Source organism: Antechinus flavipes, chromosome 2 (genome assembly GCF_016432865.1).
Source record: "Antechinus flavipes isolate AdamAnt ecotype Samford, QLD, Australia chromosome 2, AdamAnt_v2, whole genome shotgun sequence".
Taxonomy (NCBI): domain Eukaryota; kingdom Metazoa; phylum Chordata; class Mammalia; order Dasyuromorphia; family Dasyuridae; genus Antechinus; species Antechinus flavipes.
Window position 1 is genome coordinate 339,921,058 of NC_067399.1, and position 12,028 is coordinate 339,933,085.

The window sequence follows — 12,028 nt, forward strand, 5'->3', positions numbered from 1 at the left end:
GGATGAGAGAAGCATGTGTAAAAAATTAAAGAAAGTTGGAAGTCTGTTTATACTGACTGTGAATGGAGGGTTTGAAAGCCAATAATTTGGGATCCTGGAAAGAGAGGCTTGAGGGAGGTTTTTGGTCTCACTGAGATAAGAAAGACATAAAAAACTGTGAGATTATTTTTTAGAACACAGAAATTTAAATAACAAGTAACAGTATGGAATTATTTGAGGATAACATATCAAAATTCTATCCTTCAAAGACAATTGGAAAAGTTTATTTTGGTCATTATATGAAGGTCCTCATGAACCCTAAAAGAGGGAAGTGAGAATACAAGATTGTCAATTTAAATCTGCAGACTAAATGAAAGTGGGCCCTAGGAAATGTTAGTAGTAAAACAGCCCTTAGGAAAATTGAGATTCTGTATTACACCATTTGTAACTATGGATATAGATGTGATTTAATTTATTCTAATTTCATTTTAAATAGGATGTATTCTCCATGTTAGGACAACTGTGATCTTTGACTTTTTTAAAGTAAATCAGCTGTAGTGGAAAAGATACGTAATGTCTGCAATTAAGGCAGTATGTTTTGAAAGTACAAGTTAAAATTATATTAAAATTACTTGATATTGGTCTTGAATGCAAACAGTATAAAATGCCAAAAGTGACAAAAATGAAATGATTTTCTATATAATATAATGTAGAGGGCCAGAACTCTTGAGAAATACTTGAAACAAGGATACTTACAACAGGGTGTTTACTTAGTGTGATTGATGAGATAATGGTTCTCTAGTTCACATATACTTGGTATTTAGTGTGATATGGTGATGTAATGATTCTACAGTAGGTACATGTTCAGTGTGCTGTAGTGATGTGATTTTATTAAAGTATTTAAGGGCTGAGAGGACTAGAGACAAGAGTGAGTGAGAGAGTGTGTGCTTGAGCTGGATCTCAGACTCCAGACTTTAACCCTGACCATCCTCATGATGACTCCTGCTAAGACCAAGGCCTGTCCAGAAATCCAGCCCAGATATTACAAGATAATTTGGAAATGTATTCAACTGAACAGATATCACTTGACTGGAAATATGTTTTCATGTTTTAAATACATGATACTATGTATTTTAGTATTGCATTTCTAAATTTTCTTGAATTGCAAAATTTGGGAAATTATTATATAAGAAATGTTAAGAGAATGATGCAATTATGTCACTGAAAAAAATCTTTTTGTTCCTGTTGTTCTGAATACTGTGAAATTATTAAATTAGGTATACTGTCATATACCACTGTCATAATGCTAAAACCTATCAAATTTTTAAATGGAAGTGGCTTAAAAAGAAATAATAGTAATTATTTATTTCGTGGGAAAAGGGAAAAAAAAAAGATTTTGTAAAATCTCCTTATCTGTAACTTTCCAAGTATCTTGCAACTATTTGTTTGGGCAAGGCTGTGAAAACGACTTTCTGAGAAATATGACCTCTTCTTTCATAACAAACATTCCTTGCCAGAGGGGAATGAGGAATTTACAATCTTGCTCATCATATTGAAATGATTTACATGATATGTGATTATGGGAATCACAAAATTACACCTGGAATAGTATATAACTGAAATCAATCAATTTAGTTTTAATACACAGTCTTAAAGACTTATTTTTCCCCTGGGAATTAATAACATCCATTATTTTAATAGATGAGTATCTGACAGTCTAGAGACTTATCCAGAATGTGATTATTTTCTTCATTTCTAATGATTTTTATACCCAGATGAATTTAAAATCAAGGAGAGTTGGTTTCTTTCAGTGTAAATCTAATAGCAAGTAAAACTATAATTTTTAATATCAATATTAATATCTTGTTATTGGAATACCTTACTACCTTTGAAGTGCTATAATGTAATGCAAGTATAAGATACCTTATAGTATATCCTACTTGATATTTTTCTTTTAGCTAGGTTGTTTATAAAACTATTTTCATAAGGTCTGAACTGGTTTTCACTACATTGAAGATCAATTTCACTGGATTTCATCATGTTCCACTAAATTATGTTAAGACTTATCAATAGGAGGCACCAGAAAGCATTGCCCAGAGAATTTCTACAAATGAATTAGACTCTGGAGTTGGTCAAAGAGTTACCTACCACAAATTTTCCCTGACCTATCCACAGATAACCTGAAAATCATTGATGCTGTCAAGGAATTTAACACACTTAAAACTTCTGCTATATTAGATTTCTTTATTCAGCCTACTGTAATTTTGCTTATTAACTCTGTATGTGCTATTTTGTAAGTTGCTTATCTGAACTGATATCATCTTGGAAATTGCTTTAAAAAAGGGGGGGGGGGTGAGAATATTTATAAACTCAAAGGGGAACTGTGTGTAGCTGAGAAAGCTGAAATAATTCCATTTTTGTTTTTGTAATTCCTCTATCTTGTCCCTGATTCTGTTTGTATTACAACTCCCATCCTGTCTATGATCTTACTTATTACTGAAATAGCAAGTATAGCCTGGTCTCTTAGGGCAGAGTTACAAGAGATAACTAATCTGAAGAACAGTATTTCTTGCTGCTAGCTCAGCAACAGCCTTCTCCAATCCTAAATGTCCTGTATCTAACTTGTCTCTTAAGTCAAAACTATAAACAAAAACTATAAAAACTTTGTTCTGTTCCTTTGGGGAATCCATAATTATGTGGGTGGAGCTCACATAACCTTGATAGTTCCTAAATGTATGATATTGGGTTTGGATTACAGTTTTGGTTCTGGTTTGTCATGGCACAAATTCCCCACAGTGGGATGCCTAAACTAAAAAATTTGTTCCCCCATTCCAAATTTGCAATTGGCTCTGCCCAGGGTACTTGTCTCCTCCTAAGAATAGCTGACAGGAGTGAATTTTGAGGGTGATAAAAGGCACAAGTTAGATGCAGTCTGTATTCCTCTCTTACCTCCACACCCAGCTGATAGTATTCAGCTTCCAAAAGTTGGTTTCTTAATCTTGTTACTGCAGCTGGATGTAGGATCTGATCCAGAGATGGTACATGCCGATAGGCAGCAGCAACTAAAATATTTAGTACATCCACTTTGCTGATGTAGCTAACAGAAAGAAAGGGGTAGAGAAATGAATTTACACAGAACTCCCCCTAGAGGAACTGTTGCCTGAGTTCCAGCTTTAATTCTCTACAACGGTCGCTAGGAAGCAAAGCTTATGCAGAAATTAGTTTTTTTGTTTGTTTGTTTGTCATTACCTGCCAACTAGCAACTGATATTTAATAAGCCTCAACTATGCCAGGTACTGTGCTAAGCACTAGGAATATGAAGAAATGCAAAAGACCCTTCCCTTAAGAAGCTTTCAGTCTAATGGGGGAAGACAATGTGAAAATAGTTCTATGCAGCATAAACTGAAGATCATCTTGGAGGGATGGTACTAACATTAAGGAGGACTTAGAAAGGCTTCTTGTAAAAGGTAGGGACTTTGTGATTTCTGTCAGCCTGTTTGCTTCAGTGAGGCCCTCATTTGAATCATTATCAATTTAGATTCTGTTTCATATTAGTACCCAGATGACAACACTGTTAATTTTCCAGTTGTTTTTCTCAGTCTCACTACTCCTTTATTTATATTTTTGCTTCCCTGCCTGGCTCAAATGAAATTCGTTCATTAGCCTTTAGGTTCTGTTACCTTTTAGCTGTGAACACATATTAAAGCCTACAATAATCATTTGCCTGGCTCCCATCCCTGACAGACAAAGACTGTTACAAGTTGAGCCCAAAGATCCAACCTACTCTATCTGGTACTACTGAACATGTCTTTTCTGATCCATTTTGCCACTAGATTCCTGATTCCAATTGTGTAAACCCTCAGATTCCTGGCAGTAGATTCTAGCCTGTATTAGTAAATGATCTTATTTGCTCACTGGATTTCCCTGTAAGGGGATTCTGCGCTATAGTGAGGCTGCACTATGATATTTTTGTCTGGATAAAAAGTATTATATGAGCATAAAGTACTTTATAATCACCAATCCTTCACATATTTTTACTGAGAAAAAGGTTCTTATGGTTTATTCTAGAGAGAATGATAGCTATCTCTTCAAGAATTCTAGTATTTTCACACCAAAATGGACCTTTAAATATCACTTGTCCAATTCCCTTGTTAAAAAAAAAGAGAAAACTGAGGCCCAAATGATTTGCCAAATATCGTAAAGTGAATTAAAAGTACTAAGTCAATAGTGAAATTTAAAGCAAGGTATTCTCATTGTTTTTCATCATGGACCACATTTCAGCTACATATAGCTACTGCTATCTCCAGTACTGAATCAATAGCTCAACGCTTTGAGTCAAGTAGAGTAGGTGAAGCCATAATATTAGTTTCTAGTTTACTTTTAATTTGTAGGTAGAGATTCTAACAATTGCTGACATCTATAAAGTAACTGAAAGTTTACAAAGTCCTTTATATGAATCCCTTGATCCTTGTGATAATTGAGGTAGGTCCCACAATTACTACCCCTATTTTACAGATGAGTAAAATGAAGCATAGGGAGGCTTAAGTGACTTGCTCATGATCACATGGCTAGTTAGTGCCAGAGGTGGAACTTGAACTCTGATTTCTCCTAAATCCAAGAGCAGCCCTTTCTCCCATTTCACTCTGTCTTTGTTATCTAAGATAAAGCATTGGCTTACTATCTGTGAGAAAAGTAACTCTAGAACCTGCCACATGTGATGCTGGCAGGCCACCTACAAAATGACATGATTCATTATTTACCACACCCCATCTACGAAGCTATGATGTCACTTGGTCTTAGCATTTAGTGAAAGACAAGACTTAGTGAATTGTCCTTGGTACTAGAAAGCAATAAATTTTAAATGAACCTTACAATGCTGATCAGACTTTAAAATCAAGGTTTGTATTTTCTTCCTATTCAAGTCTCACCAATACAAATTTTATTCTTAGAGACTTAGTATGAAAATATGGATAATGATATTAAAACACAAGTGAAGAGAAATCATATAGGATTTAACAATTAACTCATTAACACGAATCTATTAGAATGGGTTGACTTTCTGTCCAATCCCATCTGTTTGAAGAAGGGGATGGTGGGATAATAGGAAGTATATTTGATAACATAATAGTGGTGGTATTATATTAATAGAATAGATAATAGAATAACAACAATACTAATAAATTGGATAACAGACATAGGGAAATGCCCCTCTCCCACAAGAGATGGTTACCTGTCACACAGTGCTAAGTCTTGGCTCTGACCCGCTCTGACAAACATCATCTTGGCACTGAAGAGTAACTGTTTCATAATATCTGTGAGTAATCCAGCATCCACCTCGGGATTGGTCAGGCCCCGAGACAGTCGGCAGCAGTGATCAATTAACTGATGGCCACAGGCAACAGGATCACGGTGCAAGTTCAGGATGGCAATGCACAAGGAAGCACTCGGAGCCTAACCAGAGAATAAAAAGAAAGCATGGTGCAACTGAAACATTTTTCAAATTCTGCTGTGGGAGAGGACAAAAGGGCCAAGTAAAATAGGGCAGAAGAGACTTGGAGAAAAAACAGTGGAGTTAATAGGAATCCAAGGGATCCAAGACCCACTGTGTAACACTCTCTGGCTGACCTCCTGTTTCCCCAGGGGCATTGGTGGCTACAGGGCCAGCTGTCACCCACATCTTGCCATTACCTGTTCATAGTAAAACTCGCTCCGCACCAGATTATTTTCTTCCTCATTCAGATCTAGAGTCCACTCCAGCTGAGCTGCTTTGGGGACTCGTACCACAGCCAAGTATGGCGGGCTCTCTGTTGAGATGCTCTCTGAGGCTGAGGACAGAAATGACATTCATTCATTCATCAGTCAGGGCACCTCGGAGTCATTAGTGTTCAGTCTAGATAGTGAGTAACAGTGCAGACATTTGATAATAATGGTCAAAATCTCCTTTCCTTTGGGAGAATTCTGAAGGGACTAGCATCTCTTATAAGACAGACATAGCTGAGGAAATATCTACAATGTGGTACACAGAATTTTGATGTTTTATAGACAGTAATAAATAATAAGGAATTTGATTCTCTCCATCTGCTCAGAATGAACAATACATAAATATTTGTTCTCCTATAAACATTTAACTTTGGTCTGTGGGAACTTTAAGACTGACAATCAACATTGCACAAACTTAATAGAAATTTGGATCTGTTTTTAGCTCATCTGTTCTGTGGACTACCAATTAAGAAGTGGCCTGCTATTAAGGTGAAGATGCTGGTTATTCCATACCCCTGGAATGATCTGCTGAGTTAAGAACTAAATTTTATGGTCCTTGGCTTCAATAACTGACAGATGCACATGGCAAGAGCTATAAAATTAAATAAATCACTGACAGCAGTAGTAAGAGAATGGTCTTGATAGGCATATTCAATGGGGTTTTCATTGCAATAAGCCTTAAACATACAGGAAACTTGAGTTTAGAAACCAATATAAGAATATTAGAGTATCTTTTAGACTTACCTTCTGAATGCCCCATACTATCCTCTGGCGAACTGAAAGTAGAAACAGAAAAATAAATTGCCTATTGTATATTTCATAGTTCAACGTATCACTGAGACACAGATCTCAAGCTAAAAGGGACCTCAAGAGGCCAGCTAAGTTAACTGTCCTTTTACAGATGAGAAAATTAAGGCTTAGGGAAGTTAACTGGTTTGCCCAAGGTCATACAGATAGTAAATATTAGAGACAGGATATGAACCTATGGTCTGACTCTAGACTCAGAGCTCTTTCCCATGCTGTCATCTCTCCAACAGTTGAAGAGAATTAGTCATATTATTTGATTCCAATGCTGTCCAGAAACTACCTATTTCAACACAGAACTAAAGACACAGTTGTAGACTTAGTCCAATCTACCATGAACTCCAGAGGTTTCTCATAGTTTTTTTGAAGTATGAGGCCAGATGGAAGATTTATTAGGAAATTGTGACTGGCATGTTTGATGATCTAAAAATCATGGGTTATCATGGTTGTTGACACAGATAAGGTTACAATAATTCCAAACATCGACATTTGCATATCTCTAGGGTTTACAGAGCATTTTATATATTATCTAATTGGATTTTATATGATAAGTGGTGCCGAACTGAGATAGGATACACTTAATTCAATTTAACAGACATTTAATTAAACTGTCCTCTTCAGATAGGATCCATGAAGCAAGGTCTGTTTCAAGTAGATAAGGATTTAATCACTTCATTGACTATAGATGCTGAAAACAGACTTTTGAGGTCAGGATGGAGAAATAAATTCCTTCCACTGAGAAACTTAGGACTGGAATCCTGAACACATTTCTTCTCATCTTGCCTGGAGAAGATTAACCGTACTTATAGACAGTCTGCTCTGCTATGAGTTCACAAACACTACGCTCTAGATGTCACTACATGTTTGAGGAAGGTAGATGTCAAAGAAGCAGGCTTTTGGGGACCTGAAGGCTTAGGGGAAGGACTAGAGCCCCTGTTGCCCTAACCCCAACTCACTGTTTGTTGTAGTGGTTGTAGCACTGGTCACACACCCGAGCTGGGTTCTCTCTGCTGCCTTCCACATCCATCTTCTTGGTGGAACAAGAGCCACACACCAGCCTACCACAGCGACGGCAGTGATGACGGCGGTTAAACTAAGAAATAAAGAAAAGGAAAAGGAAATGGGTAGTTTAATAGATGCTTCTATCAATGGGCTTCCCTTCTTTCCTCCAGTTATTTCATACTATGTATTCAGAGGACATGGTGGGTCTTGGTGCTAAAGAAAGTATGTAACTGATGTCCCTACCCTAAAAGAGCCTTTCTTTCAGCTGATGGAAAAAACTCCAAAGTTCATTAAAAATTTAACATTGGAGTGATTAAGAAAACTAGTCTTACCTTCTGATGGGGATGACACAGTGAGAAAGAAGAGATACTCTTTTTTTTTTTTTTAAACCAATAACTTTCAATTAAACAATCAATGTTTATTAAGTACTAGCTCTGTGCCAGACACTATGCCAACCAGCTCAACAAAACCAATCAACCTATATTTCTCAATAACAATACTTTGTCAAAGCATTTTAAACTACCAGATCATTTCATATTTATGGCCAAAGGGTAAGGTAGATAAGTTTTATCATCCCCATTTTTAAATACAAGAAAATGCTTGTAAGTTGATAGGGTTGGGTTTAAAACATAGGTCCCTTGACTTTCATTTGAGGTTGTCTCTCAGTAAGAAATGAAGTGGACAGCTGCTTACCATGGTAAAACGTTCACTTCTACACACCATACAGGTGATTTCCATTTCATCTGGTACCCACTGCTGTCTAGCTGGGGGTTTTTCAGGAGGCACAAATTCCAAGGGATCATTGTGTGGGAAGCTTCTCTCCTTTAAGCTTGGAGATTGTGCAAAGGAAACTCCTAAAGGTCAGAGGCAAAGTTAGAGCTTGAATAGAGCCAACTGGGCCAGGCCATACTCAGATATTGATAGCCTAAAAGTCTATTTGGCTGTGTTAGCTGTCTGTTTTGAGGCATATTATGCTGACAAAATTGAGAAATCATCTTTGAATCAGATTTGATTGGAAAATTTAACTCCTGAGTTTTGAGGCATAAAAGATAAATCATAAAGATTTTTTGTATAAGGAAGAATCACCCCTGTTATTTGGATTTATAACCTAGATGAGGCAAAGAGTTGAGATAAGAGACGCTTTTTATTTTTGGAAGTCTTTATTACAGTAACCAGGTAAAAGCTTGAGAAGAGACTGTCAATTTACTTTTATGGAATAGGAGCTTAGGACATTTTCCTGATCTTAATTTATCTGTCTGTTGTCCTTATAAAACAGAAAATTATCATTCTTATTTTACAAACGAGAAAACTAAGATGTAAACAATAAACTGTAACAGGTTTAAAAACGTCAGTAATAGAGATAAGAACTTAGGATTCTGGCTTTATTCTGGCCTTAGAGAATTAGAGTAAGTAATCTGCTTGAAGTCACATGATTAACAAGTGTGGTACAGTTGGGTCCAGACAAGAAGAGTTCATTTATAGAAGGGAATCCTTTACAACTTTCAAAAAACTTTCAGAGAGCTCATCATTTGTTTCTAGTAACTGACAACCATGAAATTGGCAGGCATGTATAAATGCCTTTATTTTTTACAGATGAAAAAACTGAGGCTTAGAGGGCTTAAGGATTTACCCGAGGCCATATGGTTAGTAAGAATTGGGAGTAGATAACAATAGCAGCTCATATTTATGTTGCCTCTTGAGGTTTACAAAACACTTTCTTCCTGAAAATCCTGTGAAGTAGTAGAGTATTATCCCCAGACTTCAGATGAGGAAATGGATGCTTAGAGATTATAATTCCATAGCTAGGAAGTATCAGAACTGGGGCTATTCTCTCTCTCTCCTTTTTAAGGTATACATATTTACGTAACTATCACGTTACACAAGAAAAACCAGATCAAAAAGGGAAAAAAATGAGAAAGAAAGCAAAATGAAAGCAAACAACAAAAAGAGTGAAAATGCTATGTTGTGATCTACATTCAGTTCCTAAAGTCCTCTCTCTGGGTGTAGATGGCTCTCTTCATCACAAGATCATTGGAACTGGTCTCAATCACCTCATTATTTAAAGAGCCATGTCCATCAGAATTGATCATCGTATGAATCTTGTTGCCATGTACAATGATCTCCTGGTTCTTCTCACTTCACTTAGCATCAGTTCATGTAAGTCTCTCCAGGCCTCTCTGAAATCCTCCTGCTCATTGTTTCTTACATAACAGTAACAGTTCATAACATTCATATAACATAACTCATTCAGACATTCTCCAACTTATGGGCATCCACTCACACTTCCAGTTTCTTGCCTCTACAAAAAGGGGTGCCAACAAACATTTTTCCACATGTAGATCAATGGGGCTAGTTTCAATCTAGTGTTCAGATATCTTTATGTGAAAGGAACTAGTACAGAGAAATAGAGGTGAGATGTCATGATGAAAACACTTTGGGGGTTCTCTATAAGGATTAATGAACCATATACACCTAAAGCTGTTTATTGAAGTCTTGTGTTGAAAAGAGCCATCTGCATCTAGAGAGAGAACTATGGAGTTATTTTCACTTTTTTTTAGTGGTAATGATGTTTGTTTTTTCTTTCTCATGGTTTCCCTCCCTTTTTGATCTGTTTTTTCTTGCATGTAGCATAACAAATATGGAAGTATGTTTTAGAAGAATTAGATTAGTCCCCAAAGGTGTGCCTAAACATGGAGGCTCTCAACCCTTCTGGATTCCTGATAAAGGATGGAGGAAAGTTCAGCTTCTTCTGCAGAGAAAAGATCACCTTTTACTTTAATTCAGTAATTTACAAAGACAAATGTAGTCTTTATGGCTCACCCAATGCTTATTCTTTCTAAGCTTGAATTTGGAGAGTTTGAAAAAACACAGTAGTTTTCTGGTTAGATAGCTGGTTAATGAAAAACAGCCCCCAAAGGGTCATAAATTATCAAATTTCAAAAGAATAATTTGCAGAGTGTCAGATGTAGAGATTTTTTTTTGAAAGACAAAAAAAAAAAAAAAAAAAAAAAAAAAGAATATAAAGACAGCATTAGAAGAAAAAATGTAGGGAAACTTACCAGGAAAAGAAGCAGCAGACAACTCAACTGATGCTGATCTAGACAAGGTCTCAGACTCTGATACCTGATTAAAAATCTCTTGGGGGTGAATTACAGAATCTAAGGAAGGAAAAATTTAAAAAACTCAAGTAACTTATGGATGACATGTTATTACAAGCATGGTTCAAAAAAATGTATTCCTGTTTACTTTAATGGAAAAAATTAACTCAAAGCCATTTCAGCTTGGGTAATGAGTATTTCACTTCTTTCTTGAGATATATAGATAGAATTAAAAACCCCCTGTAACCTAAGAACATGTAGATTCCTCCCCTTTGGTGGTAAAAACCTTTGCTCTGGTACCTGACCATAGAAATGGCTGAACTTTTTACCTTTAGCGAGAAGCCCAAAATGAACAATGAATTCTCCTAAATCAAGTCTCAAAATGTCCAAAGGAGATGTCAAGATTCTAAAGGGATGTTACACCTGGAGATTAAACTCAGATTGCTTCAAGTACTGGTTTCACTTTACTTCAGGACTCTAAGAGGCTGCTTGTACTTCAGTCACAAACAGCGGTATAATGGAGTGATTTTGGAAGTGACAGAACTTAAAAAATGACTGTGCCAGCAGCAGACATATCATTTCAGACATACTGTTAATCTAGGATTCCTGTTCTTGTAACTAGGGGCTGTAAATCCAGGGTTTTTTCCTGTATGATAATAATTCTATGAACTTTAGCATCTTGGGAAACAAATGAAGGGGGAATTAGAAGTGCAGCATGGTTATATGGGTCCTCCATGGCTATCCCAAGGCCACAGCATGCTGCTGACAGTTATTTACCTGATCGTTTTTCTTTCAATGAATATGGGAAGTCGAGTGCTTTCCCTGCATATCTGGACAGCAGTGAATCAATATCCTCCATGGTAAAGCCAATTTCTTGCCCAGCCAGCAAGTGGTGTAGTGTCTGCAGAGCCACAGTAGCCCAGTCCACTTTCATATTCATCAGCAGCTGCTCCAGCATGAGTAAAGGGCTGGAGGACAGGTGGGAGTAGCTGGCCCGGTGCGACTCAGGCAGAGTCAGCAGAACCTGTGTGGAAGTTTGATCTTAGGAAGGATGGTAATATGTGAACTTTAGGGGGAGTCGCCTGTGGAGTGCAATCCAACTCATAAGACCAACTCATTGGTTTCTCTTGGGAGAAGAATCCCAATTCTGATCTAGATCCATAATTCTCTAATTCTACAATTTACTTTCTCCAGACCCAGGAAGGAAGAATTTTGTTGAAATGGTGACCCAAACAACTGGTTCAACCATTCTGGTGACTGGAAGAGCTCAAACTCATTGAAGTATACCTGGTAGTTTAGTCAAACTTTTGTTTTAATCAATGGTTTCCCCATGGTCAATATAAACTATCTATGAAGATTATGAAGGAAGCCTTTTTTGGGAGGAG

The 12,028-nt window shown here is 36.8% G+C and overlaps 1 protein-coding gene across 1 annotated transcript in view; it reads right to left on the bottom strand.

Annotated features, from left to right (window-relative positions):
* The window catches only part of ZFYVE26 (zinc finger FYVE-type containing 26), a 78,441-nt gene that overhangs the window by 19,999 nt on the left and 46,414 nt on the right, over positions 1–12,028 (bottom strand). The window contains exons 25-32 of the mRNA XM_051977884.1: positions 11,421–11,667; positions 10,605–10,703; positions 8,239–8,399; positions 7,500–7,636; positions 6,484–6,515; positions 5,668–5,804; positions 5,210–5,430; positions 2,929–3,076 (exon numbers count right to left, since the gene is read on the bottom strand). Of these exons, the coding sequence (XP_051833844.1) occupies positions 2,929–3,076; positions 5,210–5,430; positions 5,668–5,804; positions 6,484–6,515; positions 7,500–7,636; positions 8,239–8,399; positions 10,605–10,703; positions 11,421–11,667 (1,182 nt within the window). The remainder of the gene's footprint in view (positions 1–2,928; positions 3,077–5,209; positions 5,431–5,667; positions 5,805–6,483; positions 6,516–7,499; positions 7,637–8,238; positions 8,400–10,604; positions 10,704–11,420; positions 11,668–12,028) is intronic.